Here is a 23,910-nt window from a genome sequence, read left to right on the forward strand (position 1 = left end):
CTCTGGAGAGGCCTGGAGATTCTCTGGAGGGACCTGGACTCAACTAAATCTGGATTTGAAGGGTCAACCCACAAGGAAGGTCGTCACTCTAATTCACCTTAATGCTGCAGCTTCACATCTTGACCAACAGATCACACTATACATAGTCCGTTTACACTCATAAACTGTTAAAGTGTGTAAGAAAGTGTTTGAAACAACCCTTTTTACCATATGTCTTATAACCAATGAAAGGCTTGGATATGTCTTTCTATGCCACATCCCTGTGATGATGCTGGCGGATTTTCAGAAGCTGAACGTCATAACATGACAAAAGCATATGACAGGTTAATCAGAAGGGGTGAATAAGGTGATAAGAGTGGGAAGCAACACCCCACAACACCGTAGTCTCTAGCATGTTCTGGGCAAGAAGGTAGCTCAATGAAGAAGTCTATTAATAAATCCAGAACTTATCACTGCTCTGAATCTGCTAGTACTTCATGTGCCCCCTGTTGTCCGCAAGAACATCCACCTCCTACATAATCGCCCACGTCTGCTGATAGAGATCCATGTGCAGCAGCTCGCTACAATGCAAAACCCACCACATGCACTATAAGACTCTCTTCTGTTTCACAGCTATTCAGAGCACAACAAAGGGAAGTCCTCTTTAAAGCCTTCTCACTGGGCAAAAACTAAATCAACATTGCTTCCATGTAATTTCAACCCCCCCAAAATGATGTGATGACGTTACATCTACTTGGAAAATGGATGGTAAACCCAGGGCTGATGGTAACCCCATTCAGCTAAGCAACCAACGTTATAGTATGCTATTGATTACTTGATGAAAGACCCATATATGAAGACCCATATTTAGTCATGTGGACAAATTACAGTGTTTGTGTCAGCTTTAAAACAACGTTCATTTATTCTCTGGAATGTCTGTCAGGTCTGGTTTAGCAGAACTAAGAAGCTAATCTGATATGGACATCTATGAACAAAAATGAGTCAGCATCAGGAAAACAATAATCCAATGTGATTTTGAACGTTACATAATCAGTTTCGGTGTTCATGCCAAATATTGACCATGACATAAGGGTCTACATTTAGAGAAAGCACTACATTATACATAGATTTTTCTTATAAATGTATTAAGACAAGGTTGAGAGGATGTTAAGGAACATAATGTGCATGATGGTAGGGATAACAATGCTTTATAAATAATCAGAATGTACACTCAGTTAGTCATTAGGGCGTCTGACTATTTCAATGAGTCTGAATGACAATGTGCAATATCAACTTAGCTCTGTCATTCCTCTAATGCTACAGACATAACTCACAGAGTAAACAAGAAATTGTGACGTGGCTGCATATTTCTCTGTTTTCACGAATGCTTCCAACGGATGGAAACATGAGCCCACAGTGAAACTCTGATGACGAGTAGGCCTTGGAATGCCTGTGGTTTGGAAATCTGAAATTCCAATCTAAAAAGTTGAATGAACATGCCATATCTCCAGCTTCACTGGCACCACCGCCTATTCTGATTACTATGAAGGTACCACAGGGCTAAATCATATTTCCCAGGCTTGGAGGGAAATATCATTCCAATTAAGAAAATCATTCCAATCCCTTTCATCAAAACAAATAGCTATTTTAACCAGAGACTTTACCAGAAAAGTCAGACTTCTAAAATCCCTTAGAGATGCACCTTAGCATCCCATGACTTTTCCACATCGCTGTGTGCTTTCTCAAGGTGTGACAGAGTGTCACATGGACACGTTCTCCTGAGAGTGCCCAAAGTGATGCCAGCGCTGCCAGCTCCTGCACTCTGTGGCCTGGGTGTGTGGCGTGGGACTGGGGATCACCTGTCCCCCCTTGGTTCCCACAGAGCCCTGGGCCGGACCAGGTCCCAGCCGGGCGTGGTGATGTCAGCAGGCATTGAATGACGTGGCGGGCGGATGCTCTAATTAAGCTCATGGTGTTTGTCTACTTTCTCTGCACAGACGAGAATGCCCAACGGCCTGTGAGTCACGCATCCTGAGAGTACTGGCAGAATAAGAGGGTGTGTGGCCTGTACACACTCAGCTTGCAGCGCAGTGATAGGGCCATGTGAGAAACACCCAACCAGGACGAGCAGGGCCTATGGGCAGAGAGAACACACCCAACAACACAGCCACCAGCGCCTGACATTTCAGGAACAATGTGACGCTAACAACACTGTTTGTTTTGAGCCAAAAGTGCACGTTGAAAGGAGGAATCTTTTTATAACAGAGAAATGTCACTGAGACGAATAGTGTAGGCTCACTGGCATGTCAGTTAATACCTTGACAATGCAAGGATGACACTACTGACACATACTGTATCCTCAAACTATCCTACACCACAATGAGAGGTGAATGTGAGTGATTCAATGGCATGTCAGGTATCATTATGATGAGCTGAACTAGCATGATAGAGAATGAAAGCAGACATTATCTCTGCCATTTTGGTTATGGATTGTGCTTAGTTCTATGTCAGTTATTGTAATTGTACAATTATCAAAAACACAGGGGAAATGTTTTAGGTACAATCTCTGTAGTAGCATCCTTTTGGTTGAACATTTCATGGCAAACAAATGCCTATTGAATAATTAGGCACCGATTCAGATGACTGGAATGACACATTTTCAGTCAAGAAACATTGCTTATTTTAGATGGTGACATTGTCTTTATTCTATTTTTGCTTCACCACTAGGCTACAGCAGCATGTATAACATATTCCTAGCATGCCTAAGCAAATGTTCTGCACCCTCTATCTCTGTACAATATCCTCACACTCAAGTCTCTCCTGTAATCTATCTAATGTATGCAATGCATCGAAGTGCATACTGTGGCTACAGAGTTTGACCACAGGGTAGTATAGCAGAAAATGAACAGCACATTTTTTCTCTTTGACCCATGGCAAAATGTGAAGGTTAGTTGTCTTTCCAGTTACGTATCTATGGCTGTGTAAGAATGATCTCACCTGAGAAAGAAGCCATAGAACAAAGATTAATATACAGTATGACTGCATTATACACAAAAATGGACTGAGCATAGCTTGGACTAATCCAGGTCCAGGCTGATGGTTAGGCCTACACAGATACACAGAGGGGACGGGTCTCTGTGTCCACCTACCCCTCTCTGTTGTCGTCTTCGTCCAGGTTGGAGATGAGCTGGGAACCGGCCAGGGAGATGTCCAGTGCGGCCAGAGGCAGGTCTCTGTAAGCAAAGCTGCCTAGCTGGACTGGATTTTGACACTGGTTGTCCTCCTCCACCTGCTGGGAGATCACCTCCAGCTCTGAGACTCTGGCCTGGGCCTGGGCCTGGGCCTGGGGAAGGGCCCTGGAGGACACAACGTACGTAACACCATGGACACTCTGTTAGTAGTAGTGGAGGGCCCAGGACTCACACATTCAACTAAACAAATGAATCTTCTCTCACAATCTAATGGTAAAGTACTTCAGAGTTTGGTCTTTCACTGATCAACAAAATAGTTACAAAAGGCAAGGGACAATATCTATTAGAACCCATTTTTCAGAGATACAGGTGTGTAGGGACAATAATACATTACAGCCTACATAATGGAAACAGATGATGGGTTACACAAACTGTGCTTCCTCAAATGGTGAAGCAGATACAACATCCACAACAATGGTATTTTCTCTTAAGAAGAGCTTGGCCTGAATAAGCAAGTGAGATAGTGAAACCTGATTATATAAATGTAAATGTCAGCATATTGCTATACACTACAGCAGTTTTTCCCAAACTTTTTATAGCCCCGTACCCCTTCAAACATTCAACCTCCAGCTGCGTAATCCCTATTGCGCCAGGGTCATTGAACTCTCAATTGTTGTTTTTTGCCATCATTGTAAGCCTGCCACACTATTCAAAACATTTATTAAACATAAGAATGAGTGTGAGGTTTTTGTCACAACCTGGCTCGTAGGAAGTGACAAAGAGCTCTTATAGGACCAGGGCAAAAATAATAATATAATAATCAATAATTTTGCTCTTTATTTATTTAGCCATCTTACATTTAAAACCTTACATGTTCATCAAAAAATGTGAATAACCCACCACAGGTTAATGAGAAGGGTGTGCTTGAAAGGATGCACATAACTCTGCAATGTTGGGTTGTATTGGAGAGTCTCAGTCTTAAATCATTTTCCACACAGTCTGCGGCTCTGTATTTAGTTTTCATGCTAGTGAGGGCTGAGAATCCACTCTCACATAGGTACGTGAGTGCAGCCTTGTCCATAAATCAGGCAGTGGCATCTGATTAAATTCCATTTTCACAGAGCCGCTTGTTGCAATTTCACTCAGGCTCTCTTGTTCAGATATCAGTAAGTGGACTGAAGGCATAGGGATAACAAATCCAGTTGTTTGTGTCGTCCGTTTCGGGAAAGTACATGCGCAATTGTGCACCCAGCTCACTCTGGTGCTTCGCTATATCACAGTTGACATTGTCCGTAAGCTTGAGTTCATTAAGGCTATGGCTTTTGCGCCATCAGTACAGATACCAACACATTTTGACCACCTAAGTCCATTTGATGTTGATCTTTGATCTTGACCTCCTAAGTCCATTTGATGTCACAAAGCTATCCAGTACTTTAAAAATATCCTCTCATGTTGTCCTGGTTTCCAGTAGTTTACAGAAGAGGATGTCTTCCTTAATTGACCTCCCATAAACGTAACGGATATATACCAGGAGCTGTGCCAGTCTGTTGACTCATCCAGCTGTAACGCATATACTTCACTGGCTTGAATGTTAAGCAGTAATTGTTTCAAAACATCTCCTGCCACGTCACTGATGCGTCGGGAAACAGTGTTGTTTGATGAAGCCATTGTCTGTATAGTTTTTCTGGCCTATTGTCCCAGCCATATCCGCGGCAGCAGGAAGAATTAAGTCCTCCACAAGAGTATGGGGCCACTTGGTAGCTCACCATATAAGATGCTTCTAGTCCCTTTTTATTAATGGTAACTTTTGCTTTTACACGTCTTACTACTCGAAAGTCATCTTTATTCTTGCTCCAAAAACTCCTGTGGCTTATTTTTCAAATTGTCATGTTTCGTTTCTAAATGTCTGCGCAAGAGTGAAGGTTTCCCGCGAGAGAGTAACGGTTAATGTGATCTGATGTTAATTATTTGATTAGACTACCTGTATTTGACAATGTGTTGTTATTTTGCTGAACACTAGATGGTTTCATTTTATTTTTGGCAGTGAAACGAGGCTACTCAGGCGAGAAAAAAACCTCACCCAAATGTAAATCCCCATTGGAAAATATTTTTATTTAATTTCTTTAACCTTTATTTAACCAGGTAGGCAAGTTGAGAACAAGTTCTCATTTACAATTGCGACCTGAAATATAAATGTACTGTTTGAAAATGTGAAGATATATAAAATATATATTTTTTAAATTATTTATTTTTTAAATGTGAATCACATTTTTATTTGGCGTACCCCCCAGTTTGGGAATACCTGCACTACAGTATAACAAAGTACCTATTCACATTGTATAACTTGTGTGATAGACTGACATAACCTGACCAGGTGAATCCAGGTGATGTCACCTGTTAAATCCACTTCAATCAGTGTAGATGAAGGTTAAAGAAAGATTTTTAAGCCTTGAGACAATTGATACATGAATTGCGTATGTGTGTCATTCAGAGGGTGAAAGGGCAAGACAAAATATTTAAGTGCCATTGAATTGGGTATGGTAGTAGGTGCCAGGTGCACCGGTTTGAGTGTGTCAAGAACTGCAACGCTGCTTGGTTTTTCACGCTCAACAGTTTCCTGTGTGACTCAAGAATGGTCCACCACCCTCAGGACATCCAGCCAACTTGACACAACTGTGAGACGCATTGGAGTCAACATGTGCCAGCATCCCTGTGGAACGCTTTCGACACCTTGCAGTCCATGCCCCGATGAATTGAGGCTGTTCTGGAGGGCAAAATTGGGGGCAAGTCTATATTAGGAAGGTGTTCCTAATGTTTTGTACACTCAGTGAAAATGAAAAAGACAACAGAAAAATAACATTTATAACTGCCTTGGTTTGCCTTGATTAGTGAGATCTGAGAGATTTGAAGCACATTTACTTTCTGGAATCATAATATTACTTTTACAAACTAACTGGAATGGGTTTTATGAAATGGCAGTACTTTTCTGTTTGACAGAGATATGCATTTGCTTGCAGGGACAGCAATCTAATTTTCTCTTATTTCATTTTCCACACTAAAACCTGAGTGTGAGTAGGACCCTGATCCCCTCTCCAGCTCAGCCAGTAAAAGACAAGGAGAGGTCAAACCAAGAACAGAAGACTCTGCCCAGCGCAGCCCATTTGAAGACATCAATAACCCCAGAGCTTAACAAGGAAGGAGGGCATTGATTACAAGCCAGAGAGAACAAAACACATTGTGCCTGTAGATAGTTGGGGACTAACAGCCTGGTGATATGTGGAGGTTAAATAGTGGACCACACTTTTGTCAGCATCAGATCAGTGTGTGCAGACAGACAAAGAGACAGACAGAAAAACAGACAGAGACACACCTCCCTGTGAAAGGTTAATGTAGTCAGCCCTGGAAAGGAAAACATCCACTGCTCTCCGCTGACCTATGACTATCTCTACCTAACATACTGTACATGCTTACTTCAAAGGTTGCTTTCTTATCTGCATAGGTACCCACAAAAAGGTGGTATAATAGTCCTGCTAGAAATACATTATTGTACATCTTTGTATTTCAGTGCAGTTCACTCTACAGAGCAGAACCCCCCCCCCCCCTTGTGATATAATGCTGTAACTTACACGTGGCCACTGGATGTGGTTGGCTCAGGGAAAAATGCCCACACACGCCTCACATGCTCAACAATAGCCAGTGCATTCCGAAATTGTACACTTGGCACCTCTTCTTGCTAGCCGCAACAAGGATGCTAATCAGTCATGACAGACAAACTGTTCACTGAATCAAAATCACATTTCCAGACAATCATAGACGAGGCCAGGGTCCATTATGTGTAGAGACAGTGGCCGCTTCAGTGGCTTGTTGCCATCCTGGGGAGTGGGTGGCTGGCTGCACATTGGAATACTGCTCCATTCCACCAGGCAGGCAGGCAGGCAGGCAGGCAGGCAGGCAGGCAGGCAAGGCAAGGCAAAGGAAGCCAGCGTGCCAAAGGCTGGAAATCTTTTCAAAGGCATGCAATATTAGCAAACGCCACAAGGAAGTTTAAAGGTTAACATAGGGCACTCAATGCTCGGGGAGATCTGCTGCTCACAGTCACACCATGTGAATAACACAGTACAAAGGGACCAGATAACCTTAGTTTAAAGAACAAAGTGCAATGCATATGCTCTAATGTAAGTATACTGTGACAGATCTAATGTAGGTAATACAGGAACAAATATTATACGTGTACTTTTTTGCAACTTTTGTCAAATTGTACTTCCAATTAAAATGAAATTTGGACATTCTGTATTTTCTGTAATGGTATTAATAGTTGCTTTGTCTTTTTGAGTCGGACCCTCTCCTTCTGGAATTGAATCACTGCCAAGGATTGACTCCCCCAGAATAAAAGGCATCCATGGCTTTGCCCCCAGTATTTCTACACCGCTGGGCCATAAATCCCCACATGATGACCAATAGAAATATAAAAAATAAATACCCTGTCAGGGGGGCATTTTCCCCATCTTCATCCTGAATATTATGAGCGTTAACAAACAGACAGAGGACGTTTATGACATTGAACGAGTATGTTTTCTCAAAGAGATTGATTCCATTATAGGGATACATATGATAAAGCTAATTCCTCCTGTACCATCCCATTGACAGCTCTACCAGCAGATAGATGTGTGTATAGAGGGATGAGAAGATGTGTGTGTGCAGGGATAGGGATATAATGTCGGGCTCAGCAAAAGCATCAGTCAGACCTCCACTGCCAGCTTCTTCACAGAGCAGTCAAGCAACAAGCTTTCACATTGACAGTATACTACAGTACAGTCAATAGTGAGCAATTGTATTAATAATAATAATCATTATAGTCGTGCATTGGTTGAAACTCAAGGTTAAATTCAAATCTCCCTACCATCATATCTAAGTCAATATGACACCAATGTCGATGAAAATTGGCAACTCAACTATATTGGAGGTACACAACACACTCCACGCCTCTCATCATGATCTGTCCGGCCTTTTACCACTGTAATGGATTTTTGACAGGGTTGTTAGCATTAGGGTCATCAGATAATTGTTTGATCAAACCTAGCTCAAATTCTAGATGTTGTATTAAGGGGATATACCTAGTCAGTTGTACAACTAAATGCATTCCCTGAGCTGACAAGGTACAAATCTGTCGTTCTGCCCCTGAACAAGGCAATTAACCCACTGTTCCTAGGCCGTCATTGAAAATAAGAATTTGTTCTTAACTGACTTGCCTAGGTAAATAAAGGTAAAATAAAATAAAAATTCAACTGAAATGTGTCTTCCGCATTTAACCCTCTGAATCAGAGAGGTGTGGGGGCTGCCATAATTGACATCCACGGAACAATGGGTTAACTGCCTTGCTCAGGGGCAGAACAACAGATTTTTATCTCTGGGATTTAATCCCAATGCTCTAACCACTAGGCTACCTGCCGTCCCAAAACGAGGCTACAACATCCATAAGGTGACCATTAGACTTAGATCCATTTTGACTGAACAAGTTTGTGGCTGCAATAGTTTTTTATTAAATTCACAATTTATCACTTTCACATACACATTTCAATGATGTGCTACCTTTTTTGCAGCATTTCTGATCTTTTCAGACGAATCTCAAGAGTTCTAAATCTGTCGAGCACCTCGGTTGCTGTGCAACAGTAGCAGCTAGCTAGTAGAACGCTAGTAGCTAGCTAGTTAAAACCAGTTGGATGAGAAGCAAAAGGAAAGTAGCTAGCTAGCTAGGTATATTTTGCTATGGAAGATTTTTCATATGGCTGAAGACAATCATCTGTGTAAACTGCTGACCTGGACACTTGCATGTAATCAGAGCATAAACAAATAAACTATCGAATCTTTTGGCTGCTATTATAGCCCGTTAGATACATCAAACTTTGAGAAAACTGCCACTGCTAATTTATAATACATGCACACACCAGACAGATGCATCGCTGTTAGAAGATGCAGAGCAAATTCTAGCCCTCACCTTCTGCATGAATTCAGTGTGCTCACTCCTCTGTCAATGCAATGTTGTTGTCATTATAATAAAAAATTGTGCTGACTGATCAACACAGTGTGAAGTTACTTTTCAATGTGTTCCCGAAAACCTGGAGTCGCCATCCATAAGTAAAAAGTAGCAGGGGTGTGGGTTGCACATGAAGCATCCAGGTAAAACAACATCAGAATGATAATTCCTTGCTTGTGTGACCTGTGCACAGTCAAAAGAAAAAGCTATGCTTGCTAACTTGGTTATCTATGTGATAAAATGAAACTGTTTTCAACACACAAACTGTTTTAACCAAGCAAGAGAAATAAATGTTCAATCAGTACTGAGTGAATGAACAGCAAAAAACATTTTGGAATAAAAACGAGCTGTCATCAAATGACTGTCAATTTAAATAGAGGGTCAAGTTGAAGCATCTATAACAGGGTTCATAGCTTAACAGTTAGCGTCACCGACCTGGGATATGAAGTTCCTGAGTTTGCCTACCAGAGGGGATATTTTGACCATTCTCTTTCGTGTATAGTTTGACACACTCACATGCACACACGGTGTGTGCTTCTTTTCATTTATTAGGTGTCTCTTAAAAGAGCCCTTTGAGTTTGTTCGGCAGGGAGTGGCAAGGGACAGGGAGTGGCAAGGGACAGGGAGTGGCAAGACCACCACTGATAGTGATGAAACTTAGGCTTACAAGTGTTTTAAAGATGTATCTTTCTTACAACGGCCGAAAATGTAACATGCGTTTCCTAGAGAGAACGGTCGCTAAGTGTGTTGTTATAGCATGTGTTGATAATGATAGAATACAAAGGAGGTATTGCTCTCGGATCAGCTTTCTCCATTCAAACATTATAATTATTTCACAATACTGACGACGGATCAGCTCCTAGAGTGATATTACCACCCAAGGCTACAGATATTGAGGTGGTTTTTCAAATTCGTACCCAACAAAAATGCACTAAATCCCTGATTTGGCACATCATTGTGCACATCTTAGGCTACACATCATGAGAGAAAAGAAGAAACCCGCACACTGCTCTTGATAGTATCACTTTATAAGCTTATGTATCGGCCTCACGACCTTCATCAGAGCTTTGCGAATACGTAAGCTTATTAAAGATCAGTGATACTATCAAGAGCAGTGTGCGGGTTTCTTTTTATTCAACTGGTACCACACACCTGCAAAAAAGATAGATCTGATTTGCGAGTGCATTTTGCATTTTGAGGCTACACATCATGAAATATGTTGAGACAAATTACAGACAGTACTTACAAGTAGCAAAATACAACTCAATTGATTGACCATGAAAGGTATTTCAATATGATTGAAATCGGCCTATAGCATACTGTTTATATTTTAATGCAATCATATTGGTTTTCATTTCAAGCATATTTTTATACTGTCACGCCCTGATCTGTTTCACCTTTTCCTGTGATTGTCTCCACCCCCTCCAGGTGTCGCTTATTTTCCCCAGTGTATTTATCCCTGTTTCCTGGCTCTCTGTGCCAGTTCGTCTTGTATGTTTAGTCAAGTCAACCAGCGTGGTTTTTCCCCCATACTCCTTTTTGCTATTCTCTTTTTCTAGTCCTTCCGGTTTTGACCCTTGCCTGTTTCCGGACTCTGTACCCGCCTGCCTGACCATTGTGCCTGCCTTGACCACGAGCCTGTCTGCCACTCTGTACCTCCTGGACTCCGATCTGGTTTTGACATTTTGCCTGTCCACGACCATTCTCTTGCCTACCCATTTGGATTAATAAACATTGTAAGACTCCAACCATCTGAGGGCAAAAAAAAGCATCTAACGACGCACTGATCTGTTTTACCAGTGGTCTGAGGCGGCTGTTAGATTACGAGCGCTTTCAAATGCAATTTTAATAACAATGGTTTTGTGAAACAGCTCTGAGATTTAACGATGCTACTATGAAGGTTCTGAAGATAAAATTGGCCTTAAGATGTTCTTTGAAAATAGGGACCAGCTCTCAAACTTCGCTCCCATCTGTTTTCATATTTATACTGCCATTTATAAATGTGTAGGAATGAATGTGTGCTCTTTTGCAGGACTTGGACAGCTGTGTACAGCATTATTAAGAACATATGTAGCTAAAGGATTTAGAGCACCTATCCAATGTCAAGTGTCTAATGACTTTGAACTTTACAGCTGTTTCTCAGCAGTTTTTAATTTGTCAGTGTTTAAGGAATTCACAAAATGGCTATTTACGTGCCACAAAGTTATGCATGCTTATTCAAGCCCACTAATACCACACCTGTAATCTCTCGTGGACAGACTCTCGTGAACAGATGAAATGGTAAGAATCTGTGAAGGCCCACATAGAAGTATGTGATTACGAGCAGCAGCAGTTCATGGTTTGGGGTTTTCGTCATTGATTATTTGGACGAATCAAGATTGGGCGAAGGCGGTGCTTAAAATGGTGTGGTGATTTTCAAAATATGTGCGGAGTATAAATGCTTTCCACTAGATTCCACAGCCACAAAGTAAAAAGGCTATAATGTAAAAATTCATTAAAACAAAAACTTGCTATTTGGCCATGTCAAACACTGATGAAATTAGGTGAAGGGAGGGGTTTGGCTGAGAGTTTCCGTTTGCGAGGGAGCAGACTTCGCTTTATTTCTTTGCACAAAGGTCCCCCCCAGAAGTAAAACAGGAAATGACAAACTTATGCAAGAGAATTTTCCTTCGGGGAAACTAATAATTCTACTACTCGGCTGTTCATCAACACCTTGAATAGTAGAATCAGCTGTGTCAGAACTCGGCTTGAACATGAAAGCGTGCATAAAAGCGTCTGCTAAATGGCACATACATACATACATACATACATAACCATGTAGCTCTTCAAGAGCAAATGTGACCATCCTTGAATGTATAAATGTTATTATATCTGATGAGGATGAAAATGTATTTGATCAATTTTAGAATAAGTCTGTAATGTAACAAAATGAGGAAAAGGTCAAGGGGTCTGAATATTTTTCTAATAAATTGTATATATATATATATATAGAATCGCCCAATCTTGATTTGTCCAAATAATCAATGACGAACACCCCAAACCATGAACTACTGCTATATATGTTATTATATATAGACAGATCATTTTAATAGCAGGACAATGTAAAGTCCTTTATCCCTCTGAAGAGTATGAATTAGGCTGTTTGCGAAGATTTGAATCCTAAGCAACCTGCTTACATATTGTTGGAAGTACAATAGACCAACATAGCTAGTGTAGTTGGTCAAAGCTTTGTGCTGGAAATCATTATTCGAGCATAGTTGCTGTACGCATTGTGGTGCTCATTTGAATTTATTTTATTTTTCGACTTCAGACCAATGCCAACTTCTCAATTAAAACATTGATGAATGTACGTTTGATTGTACATTTTTATATTTTGTAATAACATATATTTTTTTACAGTTAATGTAGAACTAGGCCTTTCTTCAGTAAACTTTAAAGTACATTTTTAGGTAACTAGTTAATGGGTACATGTTGATTATTTGTGTACATTCCAGGGGCTTTCTTGATTGTCTTATTAAAAGAGATAAGAGGAAAACATGTCCAGTTTACTCAATATTTGTCATTACTGTGTACTTTAACTTTTTACTTTTATTGCTGTGTTTTGCCGTATTCTAATGTTGTATGATCACCTTCTGATGTAAAAACAATGGAAATTAAAAACAAAAACAATGTTTTATGTGAGAAGTATGCATTGGTCTGCAAAGTATTCACACCCCTTGACATTGTTACTATTTTGTTGCATTACAACCTGTAATTTAAATAGATTTTTATAAAATGTAATGGACATACATGGACGTAAAAAAAGTCCAAGTTGGTGAAGTGAAATGAAAAAAATAACTTGTTTCAAATAATTCTAAAAATATAAAAAACAGAAAAGTGGTGTATGCATATATATTCACCCCTTTGCTATGGAACCCCTAAATAAGATATGGTGTAACCAATTACCTTCAGAAGTCACATAATTAGTCAAATAAACCTTCCACCTGTGTGGAATCTAAGTGTCACATGATCTGTCACATGATCTCAGTAGATATACACCTGTTCTGAAAGGCCACAGAGTCTGAAACACCACTAAGCAAGGGGCACCACCAAGCAAGCAGCACCATGAAGACCAAGGAGCTCTCCAAACAGGCCAGGGACATAGTTGTGGAGAAGTACAGATCAGGGATGGGTTATAAAGAAATATCCGAAACTTTGAACATCCCACGGAGCACCATTAAATCCATTATTAAAAAATGTAAAGAATATGGCACCACAGCAAACCTGCCAAGAGAGGGCCGCCCACCAAAACCCACGGACCAGGAAAGGAGGGCATTAATCAGAGAGGCAGCAAAGAGACCAAAGATAACCCTGAAGGAGCTGCAAAGATCTGCAGCGGAAATTGAAGTATCTGTCCATAGGACCACTTTAAGCTGTACACTCCACAGAGTTGGGCTTTACGGAAGAGTGGTCAGAATCAAGCCATTGCTTAAGAAAGAAATAAGCAAACAGGTTTGGTGTTTGCCAAAAGGCATGTGGGAGACTCCCCAAACATATGGAAGAAGGTACTCTGGTTAGATGAGACTAAAATGTAGCTTTTTGGCCATCAAGGAAAACGCTATGTCTGGCGCAAACCCAACACCTCTCATCACCCCGAGAACACCATCTCCACAGTGTCTTATTTCCTGTTTGTGTCAACCCCCAAAACATTTTGGATCTTCAAAGTGGTAGACATGTTATGCAAATCAAATGATGCAAACCCCCAAGAAATCCATTTTAATTCCAGGTTGTAAGGCAACAAAATAGGAAAAGGATTGTGTCGAGGCACAGATCTGAGGAAGGGTACCAAAAAAATGTCTGCAGCATGGAAGGTCCCCAAGAACACAGTGGCCTCCATCATTCTTAAACGGAAGAAATTTGGAATGACAAAGATTCTTCCTAGAGCCAAGATTGAAGACTTTGGCCTGAATGACAAGTGTCATGTCTGGAGGAAACCTGGCACAATCCCTATGGTGAAGCATGGTAGTGGCAGCATCATGCTGTGGGCATATTTGTCAGGGGCAGGGACTGGGAGACTAGTCAGGGTCAATGGAAAGATGAACGGAGCAAAGTACAGAGAGATCCTTGATGAAAACCTGCTCCAGAGCTCTCAGGACATCAGACTGGGGCGAAGATTCACCTTCCAACAGGACAACGACCCTAAGCACACAGCCAAGACAACGCAGGAGTGGCTTTGGGACAAGCTCCCCATCCAACCTGACAAGAGCTTGAGAGGATCTGCAGAGAAGAATTGGAGAAACTCCCCAAATACAGGTGTGCCAAGCTGCATACCCAAGAAGACTCAAGGCTGTAATCGCTGCCAAAGGTGCTTCAACAAAGTACTAGTAATTTGGGGTCTTGTGTGCAGATTGATGAGAAAAAAAAAATATTGAATTCATTTTAGAATAAGGTTGTAACAAAATCAATGGATTCTGAATACTTTCTGAATATACTGTATGTGGTTTATGGGAAAGTATTTGTTCAGAAGAGGAATGTCAGAGGAGGTCATTGGGCAGTTAAGTTGAGTGCAGACAATAGGTATAATTAGATTTTGGTGCATTTTCTGATCAAAATTTCACTGTATAATTACACTATTCCTATTTTAAAACACTTTCAAGTAGGATTGCAGTTTTGAGTCACCCCTTTCTTACACAAGAATGCATTAGTCTGCATTTCATTAGTGCTTCCAAATGAACAGCTGTATCTATTTGGCGTGCAGAGGGTGTATTTCTACATGAAATTGAACAGCCTCTGTAAACACAATTTTACTGAATTACACTACTGTTCAAAAGTTTGGGGTCACTTAGAAATGTCCTTGTTTTCATTGAAAACATACATGAAATGAGTTGCAAAATGAAAAATATAGTCAAGATGTTGACAAGGTTATACATAATGATTTTTAATTGAAATAATAATTGTGTCCTTCAAACTTTGCTTTTGTCAAAAATCCTCCATTTGCAGCAATTACAGCCTTGCAGACCTTTGGCATTCTTGTTGTCAATTTGTTGAGGTAATCTGAAGAGATTTCACCCCATGCTTCCTGAAGCACATCCCACAAGTTGGATTGGTTTGATGGGCACTTCTTACGTACAATACGGTCAAGCTGCTCCCACAACAGGTCAATAGGTTTGAGATCCGGTGACTGTGCTAGCCACTCCATTATAGACAAAATACCAGCTGGCTGCTTCTTCTCTAAATAGTTATTGCATAGTTTGGAGCTGTGCTTTGGGTCATTGTCCTGTTGTAGCAGGAAATTGGCTCCAATTAAGCGCCGTCCACAGGGTATGGCATGTTGTTGTAAAATGGAGTGATAGCCTTCCTTCTTCAAGGTCCTTTTTACCCTGTGCAAATCTCCCACTTTACCACCACCAAAGCAACCCCAGACCATCACATTGGCTCCACCATGCTTGACAGATGGCGTCAACACTCCTCCAGCATATTTTCATTTTTTCTGCGTCTCACAAATGTTCTTCTTTGTGATTCGAACACCTAAAACTGAGATGCGTCTGTCCATAACACTTTTTTCCAATCTTCCTCTGTCCAGTGTCTGTGTTCTTTTGTCCATCTTAATCTTTTATTTTTATTTGCCAGCCTGAGATATGGCTTTTTCTTTGCAACTCTGACTAGAAGGCCAGTATTCCGGAGTCGCCTCTTCACTGTTGACCTTGTGACTGGTGTTTTGCGGGTACTATGTAATGCAGCTGCCAGTTGAGGACTTGTGAGGCATCTGTTTCTCAAACTAGACACTCTAATGTACTTGTCCTCTTGCTCAGTTGTGCACTGGGGCCTCCCACACCTCTTTCTATTCTGGTTAGGGCCAGTTTGCGCTGTATTGTGAAAGGAGTAGTACACATCGTTGAACGAGATCTTCAGTTTCTTGGCAATTTCTTACATGGAATAGCCTTCATTTCTCAGAACAAGAATAGACAGATGAGTTTCAGAAGAAAGTGCTTTGTTTCTGGCCAGTTTGATCCTGTAATCGAACACACAAATGCTGATGCTCCAGATACTCAACTAGTCTAAAGAATGCCAGTTTTATTGCTACTTTAATAAGAACAACAGTTTTCAGCTGTGCTAACATAATTGAAAAAAGGTTTTCTTATGATCAATTAGCCTTTTAAAAGTATAAACTTGGATTAGCTAACACGACGTGCCATTGGAACACAGCAGTCATGGTTACTGATAATGGGCCTCTGTACACCTACGTAGATATTCCATAAAAAATCTGCCGTTTCCAGCTACAATAGTCATTTACAACATTAACAATGTCTACACTGTATTTCTGATCAATTTGATGTTATTTGAATGGACAAAAAACGTGCTTTTCTTTCAAAAACAAGGACATTTCTAAGTGACCCCAAACTTTTGAACAGTAGTGTATATACAGTACCAGTCAAAAGTTTGGACACACCTACTCATTCCAGGGTTTTTATTTATTTGCACTATTTTCTACATTGTAGAATAATAGTGAAAACATGTCAACTATGAAATAACACACATGGAATCATGTAGTAACCAAAACAAGAGATTCTTCAAAGTAGCCACCCTTTGCCTTGATGACAGGTTTGCACACTCTTGGCATTCTCTCAACCAGGTTCATGAGGTAGTCACCTGGAATGTATTTCAATTAACAGTTGTGCCTTGTTAAAAGTTCATATGTGGAATTACGTTCCTTCTTAATGCGTTTGAGCCAATCAGTTGTGTTGTTACAAGGTAGGGGTGGTATACAGAAGATAGCCCTATTTGGTAAAAGACCAAGTCCATATTATGGCAAGAACAGCTCAAATAAGCAAAGAGAAACGACAGTCCATCATTACTTTAAGACATGAAGGTCAGTCAATGCGGAACATTTCAAGAACTTTAAACAATTCTTGAAGTGCAGTCGCAAAAACCATCAAGCGCTATGATGAAACTGGCTTTCATAGGGACCGCCACAGGAATGGAATACCCAGAATTACCTCTGCTACAGAGGAAGTTCATTAGTTAACTGTACCTCAGATTTCAGCCCAAATAAATGCTTTGCTGAGTTTAAGTAACAGACACAGCTCAACATCAACTGTTTAGAGGAATCAGTGTTTAGAGGAATCAGGCTTTCATGGTTGAATTGCTGCAAAGAAACCTTTACTAAAGGATACCAATAAGAAGAAGAGACTTACTTGGGCCAAGAAACATGAGGAATGGACATTAGACCGGTGGAAATCTGTCCTTTGTCTTATGAGTCCAAATTTGAGAGTTTTGGTTCCAACCGCCGTGTCTTTGTGAGACGCACAGCATGTGAACAGATGATCTCCGCACGTGTCGTTCCCACTGTGAAGCACGGAGATGTGATGGTGTGGGGGTGCTTTGCTGGTGACACTGTCTGGGATTTATTTTGAATTCAAGGCACACTTAACAAGCAAGGCTACCACAGCATTCAGCAGCGATATGCCATCCCATCTGGTTGCTCTTAGTGGGACTATCATTTGTTTTTCCAACAGGACAATGATCCAAAACACACCTCCAGGCGGTATAAGGGCTTTTTGACCAAAAAGGAGAGTGATGGAGTGCTGCATCAGATGACTTGGCCTTCACAATCACCTGACCTCAACCCAATTGAGATGGTTTGGGATGAGTTGGAATGCAGATTGAAGGAAAAGCAACCAACTAGTGCTCAGCATATGTGGGAACTCCTTCAAGACTGTTGGAAACTCATTCCTCATGAAGCTGGTTGAGAAAATACCAAGAGTGTGCAAAGCTGTCATCAAGGCAAAGGGTGTCTACTTTGAAGAATATAAATATAACATTTGTTTAACACTTTTTTGGTTACTACATGATTCCATATGTGTTATTACATAGTTTTGATGTGTTCACTGTTATCTACAATGTAGAAAATAGTAAAAATAAAGAAAAACCCTTGAATGACTAGGTGTCCAAACTTTTGACTGGTACTGTACATACACTACTTATGCAAAAGTATTTGGACACCCCTTCAAATTAGTGGATTTGGCTAGTTCAGCCACACCTGTTGCTGACAAGTGTATAAAATTGGTTCGCAGCCATGCAATCTTCATAGACGAACAATGGCAGTAGAATGGCCTTAATGAAGAGCTCAGGAAGAGACTTTCAACATGGCACCGTCATAGGATGCCATCTTTCCAACAAGTCAGTAAATGTTTCTTATACATGGTTTTAACATGGCATTACATATGTAACATACTATTCAATAGACAATATGCAGTAACAAATACTATAATGTGAAGATAGACTGTTAGTTTAAAACTCAACCTTCTTGGGAACCTATGTTTTGAGAAGCTGTGTGGATTCTTAGGAAGAGGAACTCACTAAGCTATTAAAACACAATTAAATGGCTTTAAATCATTGTATTAACACTGGTGCTGTATTTATGACTAATGTTTTTTGGTCGTAGTTGCCTTGTTGCTTCAGTAAATGCCCCATGGAACTTACCGTTAGAATCCCTGGATACATCTGCCAGGAAAACATGTATACATTTTTGTACTTCAGCAGACGCTCTCATCCAGAGCAATTTACAGGAGGGATTAGGGTTAGGTGCCTTGCTCAAGGGCACATCTCTAGACTTTTCACCTAGTCAGCTCAGGGATTCGAACCAGCGACCGTTACATTACTGGCCCAATGCTCTTAACTGCTAGGCTACCTGCCACCCATAATGTTATGTAATATCATGTAACATCATCTGTAGGAGATTTAAACTTCCCATATGTGAGCTGACTGTATATATTGTGCTAAAACGGCATACTGCTCATCAGCACATTTTCTTGTAATGAGACAGGATCGAGACATAGAATCGAAATAGAGTGATTAACTGCTCTGTGGCAGAGACTCACGTGACCACAGAAGTTAGTTACAGTAAATGTTAGCTGACCTGTTAGCTGACTCGTCATGGTGTGTAGCATACTCTCTGAATGGTGATGATTAGTTGGTGATGATTATTTGAATCAGCTGTGTAGCGCTAGGGCAAAAAAACAAAATGTGCTCCCCTTGGTGTTCCGAAGTCTTAGTTTGGGAAACCCTGCACCAACCACTATTGCTACAGTATACTTATCAGTATACTAGCATAAACCATCTGCAATGAGAAGAGCCTACAGCTCGTTTATTCAATGTAATTGAATGTGGAAAATGATGTTATTGAATGAATCTCGAAAAGACAATGCAGTTCTTTCTTCTTTTTGTCAGTATATTTTCTTCACTGCTTTGCGTCAATCAATCAAAGCTTTTACAACTTTAACATGTTCAAATTTAAACTGAATGTTAAATATATGATAAATCTGTCCACTTACAGGGAGGTTAAATCTTGAGTAGCAACTATTCTTAGTGTGAGCAGAAATACACCACAGAGAGGGAGAGATTATTTAAAGTAGTGTAGAATGAAAAGAACAGTGGTGAAAACAGCTCCGCAGACGTGATCACACCACACAAGGATATCCCATCTGTCATTTCACCAGGGTGTCGCTGAGGACCGACTGCATTAATTCACGCCTCAGTGTTAACCAGAAAACATATCACAATTCTGTTTGTCGCCCACTGGCCAGTATATTGTCCCACAGTGTTTTCATCTTCCCTTGCACTTCACCCCCCATTTCCCTCCACCTCACCCACCATCTCCCTCCCCTTACTTGGCCATAACCAGGGCTGTCATCAGGATGCATGGGATATCTTGGGTACCACACAGAGAGTAATTATTATTAAGAGAAGATGAAAAGTGAACACCTCTCCTGCATGCTAAGAGATTGCAGCATAGGCAGTCTGGCGACTGGTGGTCTTTCTCTTGGAGTGCCTAGCTAAGGCAAACTCAGCTCCCCTGCTGCTCAGGCTCAAAGTCCTTGACTGGAAGTGCATGAGGAAATAGAACGAGGCTGTTCTCATTATCAGCTGAGGCTTGCTGGGTGTTCCATCGCAAAATCTGTGTGTGTTCATAGTGGGCAGTCATGGTAAAATGCGCAAAACACATGACAATATAGTGAGAGGTTACGATGTGTTAAACAGATAGTGACATCAGAGTTAATTTGGTACGTTGATGTTTTACTTACTGGGGCTTGCTCATGTTGCTGTATTGTTTCTGTGAATGGATGTCGACACGATTGTTACTCTTGATTTCAACAGAGATTAGAGACTTGGCTCATATCACACCTGTGGAAAAAGGTTAGAAAACAAGGTAATTATTCATAGTCTCTCCATAACTATTCACATTCTGACAACAGCGCATCTCATATATGAACACTTGTTCATTATACTTTAAACTATTTAACATTGGTTTTGAATGTCATGTTCATTAACTGTTTTATGAATTCACCTAAAACAATGAAGATTGTCCATATAAACTACAGATGAAAGACTCTATATTCATCTGAATAGCGTGAAAACAATAAATTAATCTGAACATAAACATTCTCCGACAGTATATACTCTGCTCTGTGAGTCCTCTGGTAGTGGCAGATTTAACTCTGCACCAGGGACTCAAAAACATCACATCACTTGAATAACAAGTAAGGCAGGATGAGAGCTTCTTTTTTTGCCATAGGAAATAGAACCATTGAAAAGTTCATTTAAATTACAGTCCATTCCAGCAGCTTTCCACAGACTACACACAAGAGAAGAGCAACCAGGTACATAGGCTTCACTCACACATAATCACAATCCCCTAGTCTTTGAAAAGGGATATCACTGCACAGACAGCTGCATTCCCCACATTGCAGGTACAAACTGATGCTCAATGTGCTAGTGCGTCACTTTTAAAAAGTCTGATGAAGTTGTCAGCAGCAATATAAACACATCAGTAAGCAGCATGCGCTGTAGAGGTTGTTTATTCAAAGCATCAATCATTTAAATGCCGGGTGGTGAGGAGAGGTTCATTTGCAGAGTGTTGTATAAAGTCAGGGCAAAGGAAAAACCTTCAGACACATGAGCTGATGTGATGAGGAGTCAGTATTTGGAGCCATAGCAGAACAGAATGTAGTACAGCTCAGCAGAGAAGAGAAGAATGTATCCAATATAAATAAATGCAGGTCAATCAAGGGGCTAGAATGTAATATTGCATCAATGCTATACCCAAGACAAAATAATGCACACAACTGGCACCTATAGGAAATGTGGTCACATTGGAGTTACTGTATGCAGGATTTCTTCTTTTTAAAGAAACCAGTTCCTAATAATGGATGTGGCCATAGGTCAAGGACTTGACAACACATCAGACAAGGTAGTTATTTAAGGTAAGCTCCGGGAAACAGGTAGAATATATATTGAATAAAACATCCATCAATTCCAAGACTTGAGTAAATACTTACACACCTCTATACTCATCATCAAAATAAAATATATATCAGGCTGTAAATGAACTGTTGGCATATATCCATGCTGTTCTCCAACATACAATAACTTGCATTCCCCCTTAAAGGCAATAATAACTCGATTTTTTTAACGGTGCGCACAGGTTATGACATACATCAAGGCAACCATTTCATATCATCCAATCCCTTCACTTCCCAATATTCTCAGTTACAGCCTTCTGTCTACATTTCAGTATCCACCTCCTCAGTCAGAATCCAAGATGTATCCTACATTCGAAGTTCCCCCAATAAACACAGGGTTCTACCTCAAAGACTTGTCAACATTGATCCCTGCTAAACAGATACAGGCTAGTATGTCTCCATTATTCTTCACACACAAGGCATTGGATAGCTTTCTACAATGACTTGTTATTCTGGTTCAAAGCACGTGGAACAAAAATATATATAGGTTGGTACTACACGGTAGCTACTATAAGTAGTAGGCTATATTAGGTGTTTTCCTGAAAATGTAGCAAAGCCATCAATAGTGCAATAAAAAAAAACACAGCACGAATATGACAATCATTGTGGTCATTAAGACGCCAATAAAAGAAAAGGTAAAGGAATAGATGAAACAGTGAAAGTCACAGGCAGGAAGTATCGAAATAATTAATAAATATGATGTTCTGACAAATAAGCATACCTTTAATGCTCTACATTCTTGAAAGTATGGTCGTGACTCCCATGCCCTCCTAATGATGATGGTAATGTCTCCCTTGTCGATGATCAGTGTGAGCGAGGCTCGGTTCTTGCTGGGAGTAGGCTGCTACAATCCTCTCCAGATTTGCATTGGCCAAGTACCCGTGCTGCTGCTTAGAATACAGGGCACACCGAAAAAGCCCGATCCTTACTGCAAGCCTCATCCTTCACGAAGGTGCTATTAAATGTTCACCACGATCCACATATTCAGATAATGGCATCGTTGTAACGGAAGGAGGCCAATCTAGTGCACAAATCGCGCCTGCTCACAGGGTTTCCCCACAAACACGTTATGGACTCCATGTTATGTGTCCAGTATAGGTTAATGACCAGGAACTGTCCAGGTGCTGAAATTGTGATCCAGCGTCATCCACAGATGCGAATCAACGAACTATATCTCACAATTAAATGTGAGATCAAAATCCGAAATATTTGACGTTTTTATGGCTTTCATAAAGAGCTTTTTCATGCCACCCACCCGCAAAAGCATCATCAGTGTTCCTCGCGATAACATCGCAGTGACAGCAGGACAGCATACGGTTCCAGTTCCTGGATGGTCAAAGGCGACTTTGACGCATGTCACTAGGTCTTTCCATGAAATTAGTGACATTTTGCGTCCCTTTGATATTTTAAGTGAAACTTGTGCACCAATATTGAATGGAAAAAAATAGTTATATGAAATGTAGACCACATGGAGAATTTTCTATATAAATAAAGGCTTGCAAAAGTGCCAAAATTCAGCATTTTGGCATGCCCCTCCATCAACTCTGTGTCACTTCAAAAAAATATTCTAACCCAGGTATACATCCCTTTCCTGCAGTCAAATAACCTAGTGTCTCCATGGGTGGAATGTTTTTCCTATTTCCCCCCACATTTATTTTTATTTTTTAAACAGCCGAAAATCTAGCGTTTCTATGTCAAACAGTTTTGTTATATTTAAGTCTTCTGTGATGTATATAAAGTGTAATATTGGAATGCAAACTGAAAATAAATGGAAAACATTTTAACTCTATATCTGACATGGTACAAGTATCTTATTTTCTTAAGCCTATAACCATGTGTGAGATGCATACTTTTGTTTCAAAGTAGATTTGTTTAAGACTACCTAGAAACACTCTTATGACCTTGATTTAGCCCACTGCAGTAAAAGATTAATCAGAACCTTCATAGATCTAGATATAGGTTAGCTATATGTTCCTCAGATTATGCTACACGACTGACATTTAGGCAATCTTGTAGTTTCAAAAAGTAGTAGGCCTATTTAAACATTACATAGTAATTATGATTACAAGACTTTGAACTTATCCCTGACTTATTTATGTCACTTGTTAAATCTACTTCAATCAGTGTAGATGAAGGGAAGGAGACAGGTTAAAAAATGATTTTTAAGCCTTGAGACAATTGAAGCATGAATTGTGAATGTGTGCCATTCAGAGGGTGAACGGGCAAGACAAAAGATTGAAGTGCCTTTGAACGGAGTGTGCTAGTAGGTGCCAGGCACACCGTGTCACGAACTGCAACGCTGCTGGGTTTTTCATGCTCAACAGTTTCCCGTGTGTATCAAGAATGGTCCACCACCCAAAGGACATCCAGCCAACTTGGCACAACTGTGGGAAGCATTGGAGTCAACATGGACCAGCATTCCCCT

At 40.5% G+C, this 23,910-nt stretch overlaps 1 protein-coding gene across 1 annotated transcript in view; it reads right to left on the reverse strand.

Moving 5' to 3' along the window:
- LOC118401221 (transmembrane protein 266-like) overlaps positions 1-22,754 on the reverse strand; it is a 68,492-nt gene extending 45,738 nt beyond the window's left edge. The window contains exons 1-3 of the mRNA XM_035798545.2: positions 22,207-22,754; positions 20,268-20,367; positions 3,129-3,335 (exon numbers count right to left, since the gene is read on the reverse strand). Of these exons, the coding sequence (XP_035654438.1) occupies positions 3,129-3,335; positions 20,268-20,281 (221 nt within the window). The 5' untranslated portion in view covers positions 20,282-20,367; positions 22,207-22,754. The remainder of the gene's footprint in view (positions 1-3,128; positions 3,336-20,267; positions 20,368-22,206) is intronic.
- Positions 22,755-23,910: the final 1,156 nt, after the last annotated feature.

This window comes from Oncorhynchus keta, chromosome 22, assembly GCF_023373465.1.
Source record: "Oncorhynchus keta strain PuntledgeMale-10-30-2019 chromosome 22, Oket_V2, whole genome shotgun sequence".
Classification (NCBI taxonomy): Eukaryota; Metazoa; Chordata; class Actinopteri; order Salmoniformes; family Salmonidae; genus Oncorhynchus; species Oncorhynchus keta.